Source organism: Alosa sapidissima, chromosome 15 (assembly GCF_018492685.1).
Source record: "Alosa sapidissima isolate fAloSap1 chromosome 15, fAloSap1.pri, whole genome shotgun sequence".
Taxonomy (NCBI): domain Eukaryota; kingdom Metazoa; phylum Chordata; class Actinopteri; order Clupeiformes; family Clupeidae; genus Alosa; species Alosa sapidissima.
In genome coordinates this window covers 12,123,645-12,148,644 of record NC_055971.1, presented here as the reverse complement: position 1 = coordinate 12,148,644, position 25,000 = coordinate 12,123,645, and the positions used below count along the sequence as shown (strand labels likewise).

Sequence of the window (25,000 nt, the reverse complement as noted above, 5' to 3'; positions counted from 1 at the left end):
CGCAAGAAATTATGAGTTACTTTTACATGTTTACGATGGGTTCCCCGAACATGGATTAAGCCTAGTCCTAGACTACAGGACCTTTTCTTCAAAGGAAATCTGGAAAATCTGAAATCTGAAGATCTGAAATCTGTTTTAATCTCGCAAGTATTAATATCGTCTTGGAAACAAAATCAAACTGTTAAAGTGAAACTTACATCTCCTGAACAGCCAAATTATGTGGACCAAGAGTAAATTTAACTTGTTCTATATGTGGTAGACGGTGGTTGTGAATGGATAGATAGCGGATTCAGTGTACAGGTAAGCAGAGGTGTCCCTACCCTGATTGTCAACTTTGTCGTCGTCTCTGGGGGGAGAGTACTTGGGCCTCCTCGGGCCTCGCTTGGGGAGTCGCTTCCTCTTCAGCACGTCACTTAACCGCCTACCAGAGGGAACAACAGTGACATGGATTAGAGATTATTTGTAAACAAAACCATGCCTAGGTATGTACTGAAGTACATGTGCATCATCACTAATGGGGTTTATGTCCACACTAGATCCATCTTAAACTAGTGCGTATACGTATGTGTATGTGATTGCGTGTGTGTATGTATGAGCTTCTCTGTGTGTGTGTGTGTGTGTGTGTGCGCAAGTGCATATACAAACACACACACACGTGAGCTCCTGTGTGTCTGCATATGTGAGCTTTTGTGAGTGTGTGTGTATGTATGTTTATTTGAGCTTCTCGGTGTGTGTGTGTGTGTGTGTTCGTACCCCTGTGGGCTGAGGTCCAGTGAGTCGTCCATGCTGTGCTGGAAGCTGGGGGAACCCAAGTCGGCGGGCGGCTGCGCGTTGCTACTGGCGCTGCTGGTCGTCGTGGTGATGGTGGTGGTGCACAGGCTGGGAGGGGTACTGGAGCAGGCCCTGGGGGGGTTGCTAAGAAACGCCTCTGACTCAGCCAGGTTCTTTACCTGGTGCATCACTCCTGAGAGAGAGAGTGATAGAGATATAGAGCGAGAGGGAGGAGAAAAAGAAGAGATGATTTGATGAATAAAAAGAGACGGAGAAAGAATACATTTCATGCTTAGACAGCCTCTCTGTGCTAATAACAATCTTTCCCAGTGGCATTGAGGAAGATGGGAGCACTTTACCAGAACCACTTGGATTCAGAGATTCATTTGAAACGCCAAAGTCCACAATAAAATCAAATAACTAACTGATCTGAATGCATCTGCTTTTATTAAATCTGCCATCTGTTTTCTCTATGTACATTTAAACGGCCTTGCATTAACAAATAATCTACATTGTTTCTTGGTGTGTGTGCGCGCGTGCGTGTGTGTGTTTCAACAAGAGGGGAAAAAAACAGACAAGAGCAGAGAGGGAGAATGAAAGCAAGCATACGCAAGAGGCTCTTTACCTTCTCTTCTGAAGTAGACACTGAAGACATCTGGAAGTTTCTGCATGAGGATCTCTGCCATCTGCAAGGAGCCCACTACAATCTTCAGGTCCTGACTCGACAGCATTGAGGCGATGTGACTGGACACACAGGCGCGCACACACACACACACACACACACACACCATGTCATTCCCACATACAAGTCAACATTAGAGTAAAATCCCCTCAACTGTTTACTTTCACCGGCCACATTTGTTTCCATCCAATTTCAATTCCTCATGAACCTTCTTCATAGCTCATTTACAAACCATGCTTTACAAATCATGAAATCTTTCCGTTCCCCTCAACTGTGACCTTAATTCTCAATGGCTGAGGGGGCGCTGTGGGACGAGCAGCTGCAGTGTCTGCACCACATATGGGTCTAAGTGCCCACAGGGGACTCTAGTTACAGTCTGACCAGTGGTCATTTCCCAACCCCAACCTTTCTCCCTCTCCCTCTCGCTCCCTGTCACTCTTTACTGTCCTATCTGAATAAAAGGCAAAATGGGCAAATAAATATACTTAAAAAAAATAATTCTCAATGGCTTACTAGCAGTTCCTTGCATTTCCATTTCCCAGACTGCTGCTGAGCACGTAGGGCTCCCCTCCCCTGTTCCAGTGAAGCTACTGCCCCTCTGCCTTGCATTTCCACTGTTGTGCTTTACTGTAGGTCTACCTTTCCTTCTTTTGGGTATTGTCTATTTAGAACACCAAATCAGAGAGCTGGACGCCTCAACAATTGACATGATCCTTACATGAGACATGAGCCTTTGTCTCACTTAAAGTGACAGATAAAAACAAATTCATATTGACTACTAATGCTGTACTATTACCCCCGGGGCCAGGTTCACGTTTCCCAACAGTACCCCAATACAAACACTAGACCCATCCAAACACAGTCCTGCTCCGCTCTTCCCTCACGTCCTTCCTCCCTCCCTGTGTGTCCGTGCCTGTAGTTCCGTTGGCGTGGTGACGCTCACCTGGACACAGCGTGGTTGCGCAGCACGTCCCTCAGTAGGTCAGCGTCGGCGAAGTAGATGATGCGGAGGATGGCTCTAAGGCACTTGTGTCTGACGGCAGGGCCGGCCGACGAGCTGTACACCTCGTAGAGCACGCCGAACAGCGTCTTGATGAAGCACTTGGCCAGCTCGGGGTCCTCCTTCATCAGCTGAGCGCGCGCGTCCTCACGACGCACCTCCTGGTGACTGCCTGCAGGGGGCGAGCGGAATGGCGGAGACAAAAGGGGGAGAAACCGGTCTGAGTCTAGATGTCAACATGTCTTCATACAACAGACAGCGTGGCCCAGTGTAACTGAGCACAGGGGAAAGGTTAATATGTTATCAGTTAGCCTGCCCTTCAAGTATCTAATTCTTAACCTTGTAAAGCTCATAAGCTGTGGGCCAATGCTATGTCAAGTTCAGCTTCTTCTGTGCTAGGCATTAATGGATGTTCCAATGTCCATGCCTACCAGTCTGCATACTCCTAATCTGCAGGTTTCTGGAAATGTGTCTGTTATTGCTACTGTTATTGTTACTGCTGCTTATGGTATGTGACGTTAGGTAAGTTCGTCTTCTGGCAGCCTGGGACTCACACAATGCGAAAAAATGCAATGTATGAAGTCCAACCTGCATTGCAGAGCTTTAAGTGGTTACCTGAAGATCAAAGCACCCAGTGCAAGTGTGGGTGTGTGAAGTTTCTGAAAATTTCGCTCTGTTGCTGTTGTTTGTGGTATGTGTGGGTGTGCGTGTGCTCTTACCAGAGTTGGGGTTGGCTAGCGGGTTGGGCTTCCTCTGGATCCCCCGGGCAGTGCCTGTGTCCTCGTTGATCTGCTGCATAGAGTTGAAGTCGATGGTGTAAACACGACCCAGTGTGGTCAGGCTGATCTCATCCTCACCATTCTGATGAGCCGTCTGAATAGAGGCCAGAGTGAGAGGGAGGGAGGGAGAGAGAGAGAGAGAGAAGGAGAGAGGGGGAAGGAGAGGGAGGGAAAAAGAGGTAAAAAGATGGAATGTGAGGGAAGGACAGAGAGATGAATGAATGAGAGAACAGAATGAGAAAAAAACAGAATGACAGACAGACAGGGCAAAGGAGGATAAGGGTGGGAAGGAAATACAATTAGCACACAAGCTAAAACTATCCAAAATGTGTAATATAAAACAGACAGGCCCCATCTGGTTTAGAATACTGTGGTGTAGGGTGTGTGTGTGTGTGGTGTGTGTGTGTATCCTGTACCTCTATGATGCGGCTGTCGATGCGGTTGTATGGGTGCCAGAGGCCCCGGTCGTCCCTCCACTGCCAGATGGCCCCCTCTGTGGTCTGGGCGCTGCCCTTCTTCAGCATGGCGTCCACAGCGAAGATGCCCTCTCTGGGCAGGCATGGCATCAGCTCACTGCCCACACAAGGACACAGAGGTCAGGAGCGAAATTCTAACTCCCATCACATTAGCATGTGTCGTGTTTGTCTTAACAGAAAAGGTGTGGAAATCAACCTTTAGGTTTTAGTTTGAAAAGCCTAAACTGGCTGCGGTGTACCATAGGATCATATTCATGGGCGTATTTTCTTTCATATCTTTCAGGAGAGACTAAGTCCCCGCCCAGTATTAAACACTGGGGATGAGGAAGGCCATCTCAAACCAGTGCTGCTCATCTTAGCAATTAACAAAGATGGGTTCCTAGAATAGCTCTGTGTACCAGAGATGCAGAGATGTGTACCAAAGATGTAATTAATCTTCACCACACATTTAAGGCCAGCAAAAGTCTCCCAGTTTTGACAAGGTCAACTCTACACCCCCGACATTGTAGAGGTGGCTCAGTGTCACTTGACAGTGCTGTGAGGAAGGAAACAGGAAGTGAGTGTGGCAGGGGCAGGAAGTACCATATGAGTGAGGTGAGCTCGTAGAGCTCCTGAGGGCTCCTGGGCACCAGGTCAATCTGCTGCTCCAGGCACGTCCCATTGGACGCTCCACACAGCAGGAAGCGAAGGGTCTCCGCAATATCTACACACAGGACACACACACACGTGTTATTGATGCCCTCATCTACACACAGGACAGACACACACAAACATGTTACTGATAATCCTGTGTCACATAGAGAGGCCTTGAGTAGTGGATCATTAAGCACTTGGTGAGAGGGGCTATGAGCGGCCACAGGCATGTATGTGAGTCTGGAGAGCGCAGAGGGGAGAGCGAGGATGTGTGAGGGTGCTTGTGAGAAGATGAGTAAGATGTGATAAGGGGTGTGTGCGTGTGTGTGATGACTCATTATGCTTCGTAAGCTGCACCGAGAGGTGGCAGTTAAATCATAAGGAGGAACATGTGCACCAACATGATGAATATGCCAAGCTCAGCACCTCCTTCTCACTGAATGTGTGTGTGTGTATATACAGTATGTGTGTACACCAGACTCACTCTGCTTCATGAGCTGCACGGCGAGGCTGGGGCAGTTGGAGCACATGAGGGAGAACATGCGGACCACCATGATGAACATGCCCGAGCTCAGCACCGGCGGCGTCAGCACCAGCAGCTGCTGCACGTTGGTCAGCAGGTCACGGGAAGCTACCTGCTGCAGCAGGTTCTGAAAATGGGGTCCATACAGGTCAAAGGGTCAGGATATATATGCATAGCAAACATTCTTCAATGTGTTTTAAATAGGCATTTGGGTATATAACTTGGTTTGTAACGTTACATGCACTTTCTTGATTAATGGTTCCATCAATGAATCAACCAATACATCAAAACAAGACAAACAAAAACCCTCCGCAACATATTGCATCCGTGCTAACAAACACCAACACAGACAGGCCTAAGATGCTGCCCTTACCTCTTCATGCTGAAAGTTGTCCACCAGCCGGGCAAAACAAAGACAAGTGCTTTCAACGGATTTCTTGTCCTGAGGGAGAGGCGAGAGGAGATATGGTCACTTCAGGGGACTGACAGCACAGTAAGCACCTCTGTACATGTGCATGTTTAAAAAAAAAAATCTAGAGGTCAAGGTGTGTATGATTGTGTTACGGTGCCACTTTGTGTGTACGTTTGTATGTATGAGTATATGAGTTATGGTGGACTCATTGTACATGAGGTATAAGAGTTAACATGTTTTGAGCATCACTTGTGTGTGTGTGTGTGTGTGTGTGTGTGTGTGTGTGTGTGTGTGTGTGTGTATATATATATGTGTATTTGTTGTAATGTCTAGCTCAAAAGACAAGAGAGTGTGTGTACATGTGCGTGTTACCTGGTGTGTGAGTCTCTGCGTGAGCAGGGGCAGTGAGTCAGCCACAAAGTGGAACTCGTCAGGGGTGATGCTCTGGCAGCAGTTAGCCGCTATGGCCAGAGCATTCCTCTGGGCATTTATACTGAAGAACTCCAGATACAGCAGACAGTCTGCCAAACCACCCTACACACATAAGGAAAGAGGGATAGATAGATAGAGAGAGAGAGAGAGAGAGAGAGAGAGAGAGAGAGAGAGAGAGAGAGAGAGAGAGAGAGAGAGAGAGAGAACACGGCAGAGGGAGAGATAATGGAAAGAACGATAAAAAGAATGAAATTAAGCGGACAAATTTACATAAGTCATTGCTGTTAATTCATGTAATAAATTATCTACAAAATCTTCACACACACACAGGGGTTAAAGGTCAGTGGGACAGCGAGAGCAGAGGCTCTTAAGTTGATTAAATCATTACAGGATCTGATCAGACGGCCACTTACAGCCTGGAGGATTGCTTTGCTGTGTCGCCTTGACAACATCTCCAGTGCAGTTAGAGCCTGCTCAGCCACATCAATGAACTGGATCACCTGAAGCTGCAGACAGGAGACAGGTCGAGTGAGCACACACACAGCGAGAACACACACACAAACACACTTCACCAAGTCTTTAAAAGTAGACATATATGTCTATTGCTTCACTCTTTATGTAAGCATGCATTAATTAATTGATAAAAACTGATACCAAAGGTGTTTAAATAATGCTTAATTGAGGGTGTGTCAGTGAGAATGAGTCTGGGAGGGAGTGTATGTGGCGGAGGGCGTACTTTCTCCAGGAACACAGGGATGGCGTCCACCACCACAGCCGAGGAGCGTGGCAGAGCCTCCATCATGTAGGTGAGGGCACGGGACGCATGGTTCATCTGTGCACAAACACACACACAGGTCACACATTTATTCACACAGTCGGCCACTCTTTACAGACTATAACAAGCTTACTGGAACCTTATTACACATCATGAGGTCATTCAGATTGTTACGCTCTCTCAAATGCAGCAGTAGCTGCATAAACCTAAAGACATACAACCCGCTGTGTACACACTACACACTGCTGGTACTCACAATGTCAAAGTTATGCTCCATCTGTAACAGCTGGATCTGTGGAGGGAGAGAAGGACAAACACATGATGAGTATTGCTGAGGAGAGCAAGACACTGAACAAGCAGGTTAAAAGGTTAATGGGCATGCATCTGCAGTTCAGCAGATAGAAAAACGGCGGTCATCAGTGGCATACACTAATGTCTCCTGAAGAAAGTCGGCATGACATGCTGATACTGCTTCAACAGGAGTCTTAGCTCAATACTCCACCCAGTGAGTCTCAATACATTTAGTGTTTTTTTGGACATTAGGGACACAACTACATTGAATCAAAGTGTCATATCGATTGTTTTCAAAGTCAAATGAAAGATCCGGCCTGCTTGATATAATTACAGCGTTAGCTGAACACAGGGCTGGCTGGTCCGATTCAGGTGACTCCTAGAGCAGTTACCTAAAGGCTAATCGCCTCCACCTCCCAAACAGTGCTAACAGTTGTGGGGGGTGACAGGCTCCATTAAGAGAAAGCTGGGGCATCTCCTTAGGGAGAGAGTGGCTGTGTTCGCGCGGGGGCAAGACAGCGAGGCAACCTCCACAAGCTTACAGTCTCCTTCAGCAGCCAGATCCTGACACATTTAAGCGACCCAAATTACCATGGAAGTAGATTGGCTGCCATTAGTGCGCCGACTGGGAACGCATCCAACCCCGTTTGAGAGAACAAGAGACACAGCGAGCGTGAAGGAGAGGTGGGGGCGAGAGAAAGACAAATAATGAGAGAGAAATAGAGAGAGAGAGAGAGAGTCAGAGAGAGTCAGAGAGAGAGAGAGAGAGAGAGAGAGAGAGAGAGAGAGAGAGAGAGAGAGAGAGAGAGAGAGAGAGAGAGAGAGAGAGAGAGAGAGAGAGAGTCAGAAAGCAAGAAGAAGGGAGAGAGAGAGGGGGGGGGTGCCACTGCTAGCTGAGGAGTAGGGTACTGACCAGGGCGGGCACAACGGTCTTGACGGGGAAGCCTCCCAGCGTCTCCTCGTTGCCCATGACCAGGAGCTGACACATCTCGATGGCAGCCTGGAGCTGCTGGGACTCGTCACCTGTGGCCTGGAGCCCTTGCAACAGCTGCTGGGCCTTAGAGCCTGGGAGGGAGGGAGGGAGGGAGAGAGAGAGAGAGAGAGAGAGAGAGAGAGAGAGAGAGAGAGAGAGAGAGAGAGAACAAGTTCATTTGTTGTTACATTACAACCATTTTATTGTTCCTTGGTAAAATTGTATCTTAACAGTCATGCCAATAAACCAAATATTAATTTGAAGAAAGAGGGATAGAGAAATGGAAGGGGGGAGGGTAAGAGAGAGGGTGGAAAGGTAGTGGGACAAAAGGTGAGAGAACAGGAGATATAAAAATGGAGAAATGTAAGGACGGGCAATGAGGAAAGAGAGGAGCCACAGAGCAAGTGACAGAGGGTGAGGGAGGAGTGTGTGTGTGTGTGTGTGTGTGTGTGTGGGGTCAGAAAAAAGCGGTTCAAGGGCAGAAAAACAAGCGCAAGCTCAGACATAAAACCCCTTTACACTCACTCACAAAGTCACACACAAACAGATCAATACACACCCCCTAGTGAAAACACACATATGACCGAGAATAACGCCAAAGGCATCTGGTTTACTGTGACGTCAGACTCGGCAGATACTTACTGGCCCCGCTGCCTATGGTCCTGTGGAAGAGCTGAGACATGCGCGGCCCCAGTGGTCCAAACAGGTGCGGGGGGAGACCTCTGGCCTCCAGCAGGGCTGCAACACCAACACCACAGCCAGTCAAACACAATACAACAGCTATACCACGCCCACCAGCGCACACCATACACACACACACAGACTGTAGGGCAACAGTATCATCATCATTCACACAGGTAAGACAATCACACACAGACTGTAGGGCAACAGTACCATCATCATTCACACAGGTTACACAATTAAACCCACCCACCCCCAATATCTTTAACACACACACACACACACACACACTAGGTCACACCACACACATGCACGCTTCTGACCACTGACACACTGCTGTGAAACAGCCCCACAAACACACATGCACTATAGCATAAGATCATCATTTAACCACCAACACACTCACAGCACCATGAAATAAACACTGTTGTCACACACACACCTACACGCTACAGTGCCACAATGTAACGGTTATACCTCTAGGTGAGGAGATTCAGCCCCAATTCAATTAAGCTGCTATTGCTGTAAGTATGATGGTGTGTATTGATAAGCTTGGGGACTAATGGCACTAGTATTGGCCTTTTGCAAGGTGCTGACGCAAATAATCAAGTTTAAATGGTTTTTGCTGACGGTCGGCCAGTTGTGGAGCGGCAGGATATATAGCTGACCCATCAGCCAATTAAAACTCAAGGTCACGGGTGGGGTTGAGAAATGAACAGGGGTAAAAAAATGTGCCCCACCTAGAGCCACTGCATCCAGAGTGGATAGTCATAGGAAGACAGAGCACAGGGTCTCACAGGGTTCCGAGGCAATTAATGTGTTCTACTAAAGGGGTCATATTCAAGTTACTTTTGCTTGAGATGAGTAATTTACTGTATTTTTGTTGTGGTGATTCTCTTCCTTTTCACACACACACGTAACATTACTGGTACATGTGGTTCTTGACCACACCACTGGTTTACCAAGAAAACCATACATCATAACCAACCCCATACATTACTACGAAGACACACCCCTCCTTGCATGCATTCTACTGCTGCACTAACAGTGGGGCTACATCCGGTGCACAATGGAAGCATCTGTTCACAGACGGTAAAAATAAAAAAAAAATACAAATTTTAGAAGACTGGTCTAATTTTTACGAATGTATGCGACGCTATAATCGTCTGGTGTAGCCAGTTGCGTCGATTACAGAAGCAGGTAATTGTTGCAGCATACGCTCCACAAATGGAATGCTTCAATTACGTGCCTGGTGTAGCCTGTTTGTAAGGCATATTAGGGTACCGAAGCCATGACGTAGCGTTGTCAAGGCAGCAATTTCACTGGATCTAAACAAACCAATCTAACCATAGAGGTGACCATAGTGGTGGCTTTCTTAATCTATTTAATATTTTTACAACATTTCTAAGACGTTGGTACTTTTTTTTTTACTCTGTAGGAATTACATACTACAACACATTCATAACAACACGATCAAATTTGTGATTACAGAGTTTTGTTTTAGCATAGGTTTCCTCCGTAAAAGAGACATTTAACTTCACAGCCTGCAGTTAAAATCCTTAGATTCACAGACGTGTCTTGGCTTTATTTTTGAGGCAAACGTCACTCTTAACAGCCGCCAGTCTTTGATAAGACGTGAAATATCGACTGGAATTTTGTTTCTTTTTATTACACCTGACAGGGAATCCGTGTTAAGTGGCTAAGCTGCTCTCTAGCAGGTAAAATATGTTTAAATGGCTATAGCCTACATTTAAAATGATGCCACATGTCTACATTCAATGCCACTTTGAAAGTTTGTTTAGATTTTGACACTGACGTCAAGGAAACGGAATGTCACACTTCGGTACTCTATTGACTTCAACTACTTCCCTATGCTGTAATATCAGAAAACACGTATCTGAAAATGAACTGTCGTGACATGACAAAACATTTACAATCAAAGACTTTTCCCTGGAGGTGTTAACTGCTCAGTCACTACGCAGATTTGACCTTGCCTAGCATTACCTTGATTAGCATAGCCAACTCCGTGGAAGAAGACTTTTGGCAACTTAAAAAAATGGTATAGGAAGGTCACAGACCGGGGCAAGCAAGCGGTGCGCTTTACCACAAATATTTATGAGCCAGTTCAACCTCAGATTGCAGGATGAAAACATTAAAAAGAGCACATCCCACTGCTTTCACATAAAGAAAGTACTGCACTGCAATACACTACACCATCAGTGCCTAATAACTTATACTTACATAGTACTGTCCAGGCCCAATGAACTATAAATATGGCCTGATGAAAGCATGTGGGCTGAGACCTCTAATTACTATTGGGCAGAGTGACCTAATGCGGGGCAGTTGAGGAGACTGGGGATAAGTTTCAGTGTGGCTGCTGTGAAAAGGCTTACCTTGCAGCCGGCCCATTTCGGAGTCATCCGACTCGCTCTCGCCGGATGTGGTCATGCCTACAGCTCCAGCTACGGAGCTCGAGGCTAGAGAGGGAGAGAGATGGAGAGGGGAAGGCAGAAAATAGAGGTTATTCAGATCAATTAAAAGGACAAAAACAAAACAAAACAAAAAAACAAGGAAAGCAGACCATAAACTTTGCATTCCCTCTTTAGGAGGAAGTTGTATTCAGCTGATCTGTAAAGTCTAGGAAGGGCAACAGGTGGAGGCCTTTTGTGTGCGGTGGGTGTGGGGGAGAGGAGAGACTCCTATTTGCCAGTGGCAGATAAAGGGGTTAAGCTCTTTGGCACAGGGCTGCGGCGGTGTGGCAGGGCAGGAGAGGTACCTGAAGCCCCCTGCGGTGCCTCATCGGTGCGCGCGGTGGAGGAGTTGGCTCCATCCTGGTTGTTGTCGGAGTCGGCCATTTTCTCCTGTCGACGAGCTTCAGCTGCCCCGCGTTTGCCCAGGCCTGAGCCCCGCCGACTGAGAGAGAGAGAGAGAGAGAGAGACACAGACAGACAGACAGACAGACAGACAGACAGACAGACAGAGAGAGAGAGAGAGAGAGAGAGAGAGAGAGAGAGAGAGAGAGAGAGAGAGAGAGAGAGAGAGAGAGAGAGAGAGAGAGAGAGAGAGAGAGGACATTAATGTTGAGGGTGACCGGCAAAAAAACAAAGTGTGAGGGAAACAGAAAGGAAACAAATCTAAGTCAACACAGAGCAGGATATAGTCAGTGTATAGCAGTGCACAAGACTGCCTGCTGTAGTACTTCCACACAACATAGACCTTCAAATAAAAGTCATGCTCAGCTTCTATTCCAGTCCCATGTGTGAAGTCGGTGTTTGAATTACTCAAACACCCAGCCCAAGAAAGAAAAACATAAAATAATAATAAATAAACAAACAAACAAATAAACAAACAAACAAACAAACACACACACAGTGTGAGTAAATTGGTACATGTGTCCTGTTAAATGTTGACAAGAATTGAAACAGCTCAGGCTTCCTCTGATGCCTTCTTCTTAGGCCCAACTCTGGTAAAAGCCAGCTCATGTGTGAAGACCTCACACCCTTGAGGGGTGATTTTTTTTTTTTTGTTGCTTGATGTCGAGAAAGCGTGAGCACATACACAAAAAAAAGGACCTACTGCAATACCCATAAATTTGTCTACTGGTAAACCGGCATTGGGAATTACATGTTCCACTAAACATTTTCCAAGACGGCATTTCATTACTGACGTGCAGTCTGCACTTCTTACTCATCAGCACTAACACAGAGGGAACGCTACTCGTCAGGCCGTATTGAGACAGGGGAACGGTGCTGGATACACACAGAGAGGAAGATTAGCAGTATTGAGGCGAGCTGACATTTAAAGAGGAAGGGCCTCAATCAGCTTGTGTGAGATGTGTCAGATACACAGGAAGGAGGGTGGAAGATGTGACGGTCTGTCAGTTTGCATCTGTGAGTGACTCAGTTTAGAGAGAGACCTATGGCAATAACATGTTTGACAGCATTTGGCTTCTGTACTCTTATCATATTGCCTGTGCATGTGTTATTGTCCCCTCTAACCTCATTTCTATTGACAATACTGCGTTTTCCCAGCGCTGAGATAAGATGATACGATTACAGTGAGCTTTGATCAATCAGTGTCCCCAAGTCATTGTCTGTTAACAGTGAATATATGTGATATGAAAGTGTGTGTGTGTGTGTGTGTGTGTGTGTCTACAGGTATATGTGCGTGAGCGTGCACGTACCTGGTGCTGGCGCAGGAGCCCGTGGTCTTCTGACGTGTGCTCCGCCGAAAGCTGGGGAGCTCTGCTGGGGGAGACTCGCTGCGTTTCTTATTGGACTTCCTCAAACCTACACACACAGAAAAAAAGTTAATCATAAACAGAAAATAACACACAGACTAAGAAAAACATCAATCAAGGTTCCAACTCGAAGTCAAATTTAAAATTCCATGACTTTTCCATGACAAAAAAAAAAAAAATAATTTCCATGACCTACTATATAATGAATAATACAATATATTGACCAACGATTTCAGAGGAGCTGTGTAGCATTCAATAATCAGCTTTAGAGCAGGAGATGAATAAATAGGCATTGAACAAATGAGCATTAAATAAACAAAAGTTGGGCTAACCACAACGACTCAAGCAAGCAGTAAAGCTAATAAGATGCATCAATTCTTGTTAATAAAATTCTTGTATTAATGTATTTTGGCAAGTACATTTTAAACTGCTACAACAAAATTCCCTGATATTCCATGACTGGAATAGACTTTTCCATATTCCAGAAATTCAATGACCCGTGGGAACCCTCATAAATACACAAATATCCCTTACACCATACACCACACTCTGACAATGGACAAGGGGGAGGTGACTGACCGGCTAGCAGTGAGCCTTAAGAGATGACGTTGTCACACACACTCACACGCCACCTCACCAGTCACATCAGCAGGTGGGAGGGAGGGAGAGAGAACTGAAGGTCACACACTTTTACATTTAACTTCATCACAAGGGGTCAGCACCTCATTAATAGTGTTTTGGTGTGTGTTACTCTCTGCCTATATACAGAGAGGGTGATCTGAACAGCAAGAAAAGCTGTAGAATTTAACTACCACACATTTAAGTTAGAAATGCAAGCCAACCCAAATCCTTCAGTCTGACTGGTTGACTAAATGGCAGAGGTCAATCACCAGCAGCGACGACACATTGCCTTTGGGTGATGCAGAGCCGAGATTGGGCCAAACAAAATACCAACTCCTCCTCCAGCTGTAGCGGTCAAATCTGTATTCACCTGAGGGTTTCTGAATCCGATACGCACTCAAACACACACATTTGCACGTAACAACCGAACGATCCATTCAAAGGTCGCAACAATGCAAAACTAATTATTAACCGGACAGGAAATAATATTTCTAGTCATCATCTTAGATAATTCGCTCACTCCCTCAACATCTCTGCAGAGTTTAGCATTAAGGATGGGGGTATAAATAGCTTTCTCTGGCTGCTAACTCATGGCAAACCCCTCTACCTAATGTCAGACCTGCTTCCACCCCGAGATAGAAACTCCGATCTGGCTCACGGCAGTATGGCCACACAGCAGACATGCAACACGGACAGAGAAGGGCAGCCGCTATGGCAACTACACAAGCTAAACACGCACAGAGGAAGGAAGAACGGATACCCACACACACACCAGGCTAGACCGACAGACATAAACAGGCAGACACACACACAGACAGACAGACAGAGACAGACAGACCAGACAGAGACAGGAAGTATGCAAAGACTGCAAGACTATCCAGACAGAGCAACTGACTGACACTGAAAGCAAGAGTGAGAGACCGACAGGAACTATGCTGTGAGACCAAAGCAAAGAGACCTACACCAGAAGGGGAGTAGACAGGGACTTTCTGGGCATGTGCCACCAAGGATTCCTCAAGTTTCTAGTGCGCTTAAAGCATTTTGGAGTTCAGAGGCAAGAGCTTATTCAAAGCTGGTCAACACTGACTCCCGCAGTCAGGAATATTGAACTCAAAGCTATTGAACTCAAGCTATTGTTTCTCTTAGAATATTTTGTTATGACCGCACTATAAATGACCATCAGCTATTCTGTTGGTTTTGAGTTTGTCAAAATAAGGCTCTGCTGTTGGGCAGCTCCAAGGCCAGGGGACAGTGAGAGTCTGAAGAAGAAAATGAAAACACTCCTTAAAAAGGTGCCCTGCCACACAAAACCATTTTTACTTGTACTTTTTGAAATATGTTAGGTCCATATGTGTTTGTTTTATATTGGGAATGTGAAAATGAACTGCTAACTCAGCTCTAGCCACAGAAAAGAAACAAGCGGCGAAATCAGGCCAATTACAAAAGTTGGTCAGTCTGACGTGGTGTTGCTTGAGCTCATTACTATTCATGAGCTCGCTCAGTTGAGACGGCGCCCACAGAATTCATCTAGCTCAGTGACAGTTTTTGTATACAGCAAGGATGGCTGAACGTCAACGGGCTTGTGCGCTATGCACAAATAGAACTTCAACAATGCACATGTTGCTCAAGAATCCAGAGTTGAGGATCAAATGGCTTCAATTTATTTTTGGAACAATGCCACAACACTATAATTTGAAATTAGTTCTCTGTTCATCACATTTTGAAGAGAGTGGCTTCATCAATTTGGCGAGTTCAGCAGAGATGTGCAAAAAGGTTGCTGTTGAAGTACCATCGCAGCAGTCTACAACCAGTGCCCAACCAGTAAAAACACTATTGTCAACTCAAGGAAGTTCTATTTTATACAGGTTTAATGCACTCGCTAGCCTAGCAGGTTTTATGTCCATTTGGACAATGCTAGCACTTGCTAGCCAAGCTAAGTTCATGCCATGAAGCTAAAATTAGTTGATAACAGCTGTCACCAAGCTGTCATGTTATGGATGAAACCGACGCAAAAAGACAACGCTGTTAACGCTGCCAATCAGAGTCAAGCAGTTTAGCTCACTGAATATTAATGAGAACTGGCACAAATCGAGTCTTCCTGCAGGCTTTCTATACTACGCTACAATGGCTTGAAACAAAGTAACCAAAAAATGTTAAGAGTCCATGGTAGAACTTCAGACCTTAAAAGGAGGGGGGGGGGGGGGGGGGACTCCCACGCATCATATTGAATGAAATTGAAGGACTTGTCAAAAGACTCTCATGCCTAATGTCTGAGGGTCAGCTTACCCTGCACCTTCAAATCACTACCAAACCTGCCAGTTAACCACAATCCTCTCATCTGCACCTGCTAGAGAGCATCTTCAAATCATAATCATAATCCATGGTCTTTCACAAACCTAGACTCGCTTCTACACTGCTGCCACTCTGTAGGCACGAGTAAGTTAGACAAGCACGCACACGCAGACAGACGTGCACGCACACACGGAAGTCTACTCACCATGACTGGACAGGTCTGAAATGAGATGCCAGAGACTAGGCAAAAAAACATAGCAGGAGGCGATAGACGAAAAGAATGGAATGAGAGCCCGCCAAATAATACTAAACCAAACCAGATGAGAGTGAAAGAAAGTGAGAGAGAAAGACAGAGAGAAAGAGAGAGAAAGAGAGGGAGAGATAGAGAGAGAGAAAGAAAGAAAGAAAGAAAGAAAGAAAGAAAGAAAGAAAGAAAGAAAGATATGTCAAGACAAAAGGGAGAAAGTAATGAAGGCAGACCGCTGACCAGAGAGGGAACAGAGCAGTAGTCCAGTGTAGTGTACGCGGCCCTGAGGGCTGAAATGTGTTGAATCACAGTGCTGGCCTTTGCACTCATACACCCCCCCCCCCCCAAAATCTGATGCCCACAGTGCAGCCCAGCTGAGCTGAACCCCCCCCCCCCCCCCCCCATCTCTGCACCTCTATTTCGAGCGACGCACCGGCCTGGAGCAGAGCCCGGTGGCACTGTGCCCGCACCCCACCGCCTAGCATGCGCACATGTGTGCACACACTGTATTCCCACAACCCGCCTGCCCCGACTCTGACCCTCACAGCGGCAGGCATTCAACCCTGCGACCACTAGCGAGCTGGCATTTAACATGGACCCTGTATGGCAAAGAGGTATTGGTCAGATGGTCTGCCTGGAGAGAACACAACACACTAGCACTGAAGATCTTAACCTGTGGGCACAGAGGACCATGTGTCAACACCAGGTATTTAAAAAAAATTAAAAAGCAGCACGTCTCTGTGCATACTACTTGGACAACCAGAATACTGTTGCTGCACACATCTCATCTGCACTGATGGTGTTTTGAAATGCAACATAAACAAAAAACACATGAAGCATGTTTAACCCACATGCTAAAGACCACAGCACCACACACACACAGCTCTCATATCGGGCTGGGCGATATATCGGTATTACGACTACGACCGATATATTTTTGAAAACGATATGTAGTTGAGACAATATCGTAATACCGGTATTGTGTCAAATAATGGGCCATTTTATCAAAGCCACTTGCTCTTCTGTGTTCAGACCATTCAGATAGCCGCAGCTCTGCTCAACTGCGCCCCTTGTGTGTGCACGTTCTCCCTCGCAGCACTACAAACTTTCAAACATGACGGACACGGAGTCAGATTTTGTTTACCTTGATTAGAGGTTGGTGCTGATGCCTATTCCGTCGGCACATCAACGGCTAGACCGAGAATTCTCGTTGTGAAATCAAAATTCCACTGGAGCTCCAAGCGGTTTTGTACACGCAGATTTAAGTTACAACACTGTTTACAGCTCTTCGACTCGGTAAAATGTCATTTTTGGTACATAGCCTAGCTAATTTAAATACACCGATGAATGCTTGCGTTTAGCGTTATACAGTAGCAGATCTAGTCCTCAGGGAGACAACCTACACGCTGATTTTATTAAGAGGATATGCACGCGACTCGCGAGCAGTTAGGGCATCATTTTTTATGATTCCTGAAACCCCATTCAATCGTGCATAGGGATTTTTCTTACGAACCGGAACATGCAAAAATGAACGCATACAAAACGACGGTAGCGTCTATCACACTCTTGATGAGTGACTCAGTTACACTGTTTAAGTAGCCTAATTGTTTAAAACTATTTTTGTTGTTGATAGCAACATGTCTAGGCCATCATAGTCTACATCTGCTCGTCATCTAGGCCCTACAGGTAAAAAAACTGCATTGTGTGACAAAACTGCAGGTTTTTTCAATATTGTTGTGCCCAAAATAGCCTATTGCATTGTGCAGTACAATGTAGGCCTGCGTTGTCAGTCAGGGTCAACTTTTGGTCTTTTGTTATTTGCACAGCTTTATCAGAGCAACTGTAGCCTATGCCTATTGTAGGCCTATGTTATTGTTTACACTTTTTTGCACAGCTCTGTTAGAGCAGTCTGAAATGAATATAATTAAAACTGGCTGTGTTGTCATAATTGTTGTGTTGAGTGAATATACCAAGCACTTCGATCTTTCTGTTTGAAATATCAATATCGTATCGATATCGCCAATCAGCCCCAAAATATCGGGATATCAGTTTTGGTCCATATCGCCCAGCCCTACTCTCATATGATTCCACTCAGCACTCTATCTTGCAGACCTGGCTGAGATCAGATGACCACTCGGACAGATAATGTGACCCAGCAGCCAGGCTACAGTCGCCCCCTCCCAGCTCTACGCTTACATTTCCCATAATTCCTCCTGTTCTCTGTAGTCCCACAGGTGGCTAATGTGACTCCCGTCGCACAGTTTTGAGCTGCAGTGGGAATGCGGAAGGTTCAGAGGCTACCAGACCTAACTTCATGGCCCTCCATGGGTGCTGCCGCGCAGGGCTGCGGAGCTTGCACCACACACTGGGTATTTTTAGAACGAGAGGCTGGCACTGGGCAGGGGACGTAACCCTAACCCCCCTCCCACAAACACACACGCTCACGCACGTGCACACACAAACATACGCAAAACTATCATCCAAGTCTGTCTCAGACACACTTGCACAGCAAAGCGAGCACACAAAGCCACAGATATAAGCATGACCCGCTCACTCTGTGTGTTTGGAGCCAGACACCAGCATCAGCTAACCACAGGAGTCACGTGCCTGATGAAGAGGTTTCATTGTGATTTATAAATCAGACCAAGTCACACAGACACACACACACACACACACACACACACACACACACACAGCATGTCTATCGTGAGGGAGTCGGAGTCACAACATAATATACTTGACCTTAAACAAAGTCTTGATTGTGTAATGTGCATGTGCCTGAGTGTTTGAGTCCATGGGAACTTATTAGCCCAACACAGCTGTAGAAGCAGAGTGAAGGACATGTATACTGTGTGTGTGTGTGTGTGTGTGTGTGTGTGTGTGTGTGTGTGTGTGTGTGTGTGTGTGTGTGTGTGTGTGTGTGTATCCTTAAGGAGCCCATATCACTGACAACACCAGAGGCGTATCACACACTGAACACATAGCTTAGCTCTGTGTGTGTGTGTGTGTGCATGAGTGAGTGTGTGCACACCCTATGCGCAAGGGTGGAACTTGGTCTGGACCTAAATATAAATCTAAAGGGGGCCGTTGTTTACTTGAGACGTGACCATGAACACCTTGCAAGTCCACATGCATAAACACGTGTTTGCATCCATTTTGGTGTGGGTATGTGTGTGTGAACTGTGGTTAGTTATATTATGAAAACTGTGCATGATTCTGGGTCTGGTCACATTGAGGCTTGCGCACAAGTGTAATCAGAGTAGTCAGTCAGGCACCCATTCTGGCAGACACACGGACAGCGCCCCATTCTGACTCGACCCGCCCGCGCTGTTTTGGAACTCTCATTTGGACTAGCTGGTCTCCCGCACCATCTGTGACTGACACACAATCTGCTCGTCTGTATTTAGAACCCCACCACACACACACACGTCTATTACACGCCCCCCCCACACACACACACACACACCACCTACCCACTACCTCCAACCACCAGTTAATCCAGGGAGTCAGGGTTTAGGTTAGCATCAGTTGTTACATAAGTTGCTACTTACTTGGCCTACCGCCATCTTTAAAAATGGCTGAATTAGCTAGTCTAGCATCGGCCACTGAAATGAATGGGGACGGTGCTTCCTTACTCTATGCCAGTGGTTCTCAAACTTTTTCTTTCATTCCCCACTTTGATCAAGGGGGCATTCTCAAGCCCCACCTGTGTCCCTCATCGCTCTAAGAAGGTGGCAGGTCAAGCTTAAAATTGTCAAATTTATTGAAATAATGACAAGTTCTAAATATATCCTCTTCAACAGTTAAAATCAGCTGGTGCTGCAGATATAATAATAAATAAATACATAACACACATATTTCTGTTTTCCAGCAACATATTAGGAAGCATAGGCCATTTTACAGCATTGTACAATATATTCAATGAAACACCAACATGCTGCATTAAATGGATCCATAATCCAGTCATACTGAGCACTGCTGGTTGGGAAATATTTTTGAAATAAACTTTGCAGGGATGTGATGTAGGCCTACTGTTTAATACATGGGATCACAAGAGTGGCCCAATCAGACGTTTCAGCGATTTCGCTCAGAAATCTCAAAGGCATAATACTGTCGCGATCGAGGCGCCTGCCCCATACTCAAGTGTTTTTGGTGAATGCAGTAATCTTATTTGCTAGGTGAGGTAGGTGCTTGTCTTTGCCTTGTAACTGGACATTTAACTCAAATGTATCGCTAAGATATATCAAATATATCACTAAGATAGGCCAGCTTCGTCAAGAAATGTTCATTAGTGAACGTGCTTGCAGATTCAAACATGCGCTCTTCCTCCAAGAAGAGGCGACTCGGAGGTCAAACACGCGCGACAGCACTTTACCTCGGGAAAGCCACCTTGCCTCGCTGTGAAACAGTACAGCCTTTTGGTCAGCTGCCATCTCTTCGCAAAGTGCGGAGAATAGACGCGCTTTTAAGGGCCGGGTTTTGATGAAATCCACCACTCTCACAACAACGTTCAAAATCTCATGTAGGTCGGGACTAACTAAGCTGCCTTGACACGAGCGCTTCCCTGTGAATAACACAGTGTGTCCATTGCGCATCGGGTGCTACCTGGGCCCAGGCTACAGATAAAAAAATAAATAAAAAAACTCCTGTTTTTCACGTCAGTTCGCGCCCCACCTGGCATGTCTGCGCGACCCAGTAGTGGGTCGCGACCCACAGTTTGAGAAACGCTGATCTATGCAGTTCTATAATACCACCTTCATGACTTGACCAGACATGCCCTTCAGCTCCCCTAAAACCACCTTATGCTTGGGATCGAGTACTTACCAAGCGGCCTCCTCCCAACCCTCTCAGAGAGACATAAAGCAGACGGGCTCACCGTAAATGACTCATCCATTAGCCAGCCTAAAGGGCATCCAAGGGCCCTCAGGCACTGGAGCACCAGCAGCACCATTTTGGTTGCTTGCAGCAATCGCTGATTGGTGTGCGTTTTTCCAGAACAAATGCGGTGCCAATCCAGAGCACATACTTCCAAAATTCAACAGTGAGGTGGAAGCACGAACATGCCACCCAGTCGATTTGTGCGCCCAAACAAGTGACTCTTTGGCCCCTGTCAGATGACGGTCCTCAACTTGATTGTGACTGCTGATGTTGCTACATGTACTGGTAGCATTTCTTTGTTTCATAACAACTAAACGGAACTGCAGGCAAGTGATTCCCTATTTTCTTTAAATCCGCACTGAGCATTCACTCCACTGACAATAATGAGGAAGAATAATGTATTAAGACTAATTTATGATGACCTTGGTCTTTAATGAACAACATTTTCAGCAGGTGGCATAAACAAAATGTCTACCCAAAACGACTTTTATCTCAGTCCCACACGCACACACGAACACACACACACACACACACTCACTTGCTAGTTTGGCCTGTAGTCCCGAGGGCCCAGGTTTGGAGGTGGTTTCAGCCTTGGAGGAGGATCCTGGCAGGGACAGCTTGGGCTTTGGCAGGTTGACTTTGGGACTGAAGCGAGAGGCCCACTCAAACTTGGAGCTGCCTGCCGCTGCTGCTGCTGCTGCTGCTGCTGCCGCCGCGGCTGCCGCTTTCGCCTGCTCCTTGCCCCGGCCGCTACGACGCGGAGAGGGACTGGACGCTGAGCGGGAACGCCGCGCCTTACTACTGCCCGCTGTGGGCTCTCTGCCCTGCTTGTGCCGGGCACCCGGCTGGGGTGGAGCACAGTTGCCCGCACCCGCTGCCGCCGTGGGCACGGACGACGAGGATGAGGAAGAGGATGAGGAAGAGGAGGAGGAGGCGGAGGACAGGGAGGAGTCTGTGTTGTTGGCGGTGGCGGAGTTGTTGGTGGTGGTGGTGATGGCGGTGTTGGTGGCTGCGCTACACCCAGCTCTGGCCGAGGCGGCCGACTTGGACGCCAGCTTGTTTGCTTTGACGGCGGCGGCGGAGAGCGCTGCGGGGGCAGTGGAGGCGCGGCTGGGAGTCGGGCCGGTGCCGGACGAGGAGGTGGTGGAGGAGGAGGAAGAGGACGAGGAGGAAGAGGACGAGGAGGACGAGCAGGAAGCGCTCAGGCTGGCTGCAGGGAGAGAGTCTGCCTTCTTGCGCTTGTGGCTAGGCGGGGCGGCCGATGTGGACGGCAAGGCCCCGAAGGAGGAGGAAGAGACGCCGCTCTTTCTGGTGGCAGAAGCGGCACTGGCGCTACCGCTGCCGCTTCCGTGAGCGCGCTGGTTAACGCTGGCGCTACCTTTAGCGTTCGTCTGCAGCTGGCTATCGGCCGGTGCCCGGCGTTTTTTGGACTTGCCTCCTGCGTAGAGAGGAGGCTTCCTGGTCTGCGAGGAGGCCGCTGTGCCGGCGGCCAAGGAAGATGAGGAGGCGGAGGACAAGAATGTGCCCTCTGGGGCTGGGGGCTGGACTTTGGGCTTCTTGGCGGCTGAAGAGGAGGAGGAGGAGGAGGCGCCGAAGGTGCTGGGCTCGGGAGCGGAGCTGCGCTTCTGGCCCCGGCTGTCCTCGCGTTTGGGCAGCTCCGAGGGGCCTGCCGCCTCTGGGTCCGGCTCTACTAACAATGAACTCACCGACAGAGGGTTTCTGTGTCAGATGACAGAGACCAGGGAGAGAGGAAGAAGGGATGAAGAAAGAAAGGGGAGAGAAGAGTGGAGGTAGGAGAGAGTGATGTACGGTTAGAAAAGTCACAGACAAAAGAATACGTGGGGGTGAAAGAGATGAGACGAACATTAGAATAAAAACATTAGGATGAAAATCATAACGATAAAGGCAGTAGAGGAAGAAGGTGGAAGAAATGGTTGAAAATGAGGGGGAAAAACAAAGAAAGGAAGAGAATGATCGAGAGAGAGCAAGAGAGAGAGTAAGAGCAAGTGAGATGGAGGGTTGGTAAACAGAGAGAGAGAGGGGAGGAGAGAGACAGAGAGAGAGGGGGGAGAGAGAGAGAGAGGGGAAAAAAGGGGAAGAGAGAAAGATGGCACTTGTTAGAACAGTTCTTAACACAGTCATGTACACAGGCCAAAATCACAAAGCCTCATTCACATTCAGGCCTGGGGTGAATAAAACAAAAGACTGACAAATACAACCACCAACCAGCTGAGACCACAGCAAAAGCACAGACCAACCCCTCACTAGCACAAACTTGCACCCCCAGAGAGAGAGAGAGAGAGAGAGAGAGAGCGAGGAGAGAGAGAGAGAGAGAGCGAGAGAGAGCGAGAGAGAGAGAGAGAGAGAGAGAGCGAGAGAGAGAGAGAGAGAGAGAGAGAGAGAGAGAATATGAGACAAACAGAGAGAGGCAAACACAGGTAAGGAGACTGCAAGAGAGGACTGATGAAGAGAGATCGAGAGAAAGAGCAGGAAATAAGCAAGGATGAGGAATGGGGTACAAAAACACAGAAAGGTAGACGTAAAAAAACAAAAACAAAGAGAGAGGTGAATAGTGCTGCAGTGACTAAACTCAAGAGAGATGCATCAAAGGGCCCGACAAGGAGAGAGACAGTTGGAGGCTTATACGGACACTGGGCAATAAAACAGACCAGGAGAGACAGACAGGAGCATACAGCATTGGGGCTGGGGGGTCAAGGCAAAAGGGAGAGAGAGAGCAAAGAGAAAGCAAGACAAACAAACTGACTGACAGACAGACAGACAAACAAACAAGACAGAAGATAGAAAAGAGGAAGAATGGAAAAAGGCAACAGGGAACGACACAGAAAGGATGGACAGAGATAGACAGAGAGAAAGAAAGAAAGATAGAAAGAAAGATGCAGAGGAAGGATGGAGGGGTACCTTCTGGAGCTGTGGGCCTCTGGAGGAGCCAGAAGCTGAGCTGGGTGGGGGCTTTTGGAGCCTTAGAGAGGTTAGGTCTTCTACTTTCAGGAGGGGAATGTGCGTTATGTTTTACCTGCCCTGCCTGCAGCCTGCAAGACCACAGAGGACATGACTCGTGTGGGACAGGGCAGCAGAGCACATTCCACACACACACACACACACACACACACACACTCTTAACACACGCACAGCACTGCCAGGCAACTTCACCACTCTATCCACATGCACAAACACCATCATATACAGTACACCTGCTGCAGTGTGTTTCACAGTCCCAAACACACAACCACACACAATCTTATGGTGTCACCTGATTAACTGTGGTGGAAGTGAAAGATGGCACTGACCTCTGTGCGTGTGGATAAAAAGCTTTGATGTGTGTTGCCTTTGAAAGCTCTGAAATTAAATCTGTATTTCAAAGATGGCCCCCTGACTGGGCCACTGAGCTAGCCCGCTGTTTGACTGACTTCATCAAGAAATAAGTGGCTTGACAGATTGACGGTGGGCGTAAAGTCTTTAAATGGCAAATTCTTTAACGACTGCGCGGAGTGACATTAAAATATGGTCACCTGCAGTAGTCTTCACTTGTCTTCCCACGCACTGGTGTAGGACGACACATATAATGTGCCAGCTTGAGACATGAGGAAACTATTACACTGTACATGCGCAGAACAAGTTCATTACATCATACCCTCATTCTTAAAAATTGTACTTCCTCAGACACCCGTAGATGGCCTGCAGAACCCTCAGACACACACCTACTCCAGTAGTGGTTTCACATATCCTTACAGTGACATACCCATTATGTAGATGTATATATTGACATTTTGCACACACACACACTTCTGGCTTACCTTCCTGTGGCAGTGTGGTCTTGTGGCTGGGCCGCAGCAGTGTTCCTTTGAGAACGTCGCAGTGACCCCCCTGGATTGGAATTAGGCCGGTTGGACATTGGCACCTCTCTCCTGAAGGGACATACCCTTTCTAGACACTACCATTCACTGCAGACAGAGGTAGGAGAGAGAGAGAGAGAGAGAGAGAGAGAGAGAGAGAGAGAGAGAGAGAGAGAGAGAGAGAGAGAGAGAGAGAGAGAGAGAGAGAGAGAGAGAGAGAGAGAGAGAGAGAGAGAATAATGATCTTGAAACTGATAACATATTAAACTTGCGTGTACGTGTGTGTGTGCACACTGTATGTGTAGGAGTGAGAGAGACAGAAAGAGTGTGTCATTCAGCACAGCATGTTCTTGTTCATTCACATCTCCCAGATTTCCATCTGTTTCCCTACTACCCACACACATTACCACTGCACCCACCAATCCAACACCGAGCCCTAT

The 25,000-nt window shown here is 47.1% G+C and overlaps 1 protein-coding gene across 1 annotated transcript in view; it reads right to left on the bottom strand.

The window, feature by feature from the left end:
- Positions 1 to 25,000, bottom strand: part of trip12 (thyroid hormone receptor interactor 12) — a 56,166-nt gene that overhangs the window by 9,377 nt on the left and 21,789 nt on the right. The window contains exons 5-23 of the mRNA XM_042064633.1: positions 21,245 to 22,425; positions 12,612 to 12,717; positions 11,205 to 11,341; positions 10,822 to 10,905; positions 8,390 to 8,485; positions 7,688 to 7,839; positions 6,740 to 6,775; positions 6,445 to 6,540; positions 6,122 to 6,214; positions 5,649 to 5,810; positions 5,238 to 5,306; positions 4,826 to 4,991; positions 4,291 to 4,411; positions 3,649 to 3,805; positions 3,173 to 3,326; positions 2,397 to 2,625; positions 1,397 to 1,515; positions 754 to 964; positions 321 to 421 (exon numbers count right to left, since the gene is read on the bottom strand). Of these exons, the coding sequence (XP_041920567.1) occupies positions 321 to 421; positions 754 to 964; positions 1,397 to 1,515; positions 2,397 to 2,625; positions 3,173 to 3,326; positions 3,649 to 3,805; positions 4,291 to 4,411; positions 4,826 to 4,991; positions 5,238 to 5,306; positions 5,649 to 5,810; positions 6,122 to 6,214; positions 6,445 to 6,540; positions 6,740 to 6,775; positions 7,688 to 7,839; positions 8,390 to 8,485; positions 10,822 to 10,905; positions 11,205 to 11,341; positions 12,612 to 12,717; positions 21,245 to 22,425 (3,470 nt within the window). The remainder of the gene's footprint in view (positions 1 to 320; positions 422 to 753; positions 965 to 1,396; positions 1,516 to 2,396; positions 2,626 to 3,172; positions 3,327 to 3,648; positions 3,806 to 4,290; positions 4,412 to 4,825; positions 4,992 to 5,237; positions 5,307 to 5,648; positions 5,811 to 6,121; positions 6,215 to 6,444; positions 6,541 to 6,739; positions 6,776 to 7,687; positions 7,840 to 8,389; positions 8,486 to 10,821; positions 10,906 to 11,204; positions 11,342 to 12,611; positions 12,718 to 21,244; positions 22,426 to 25,000) is intronic.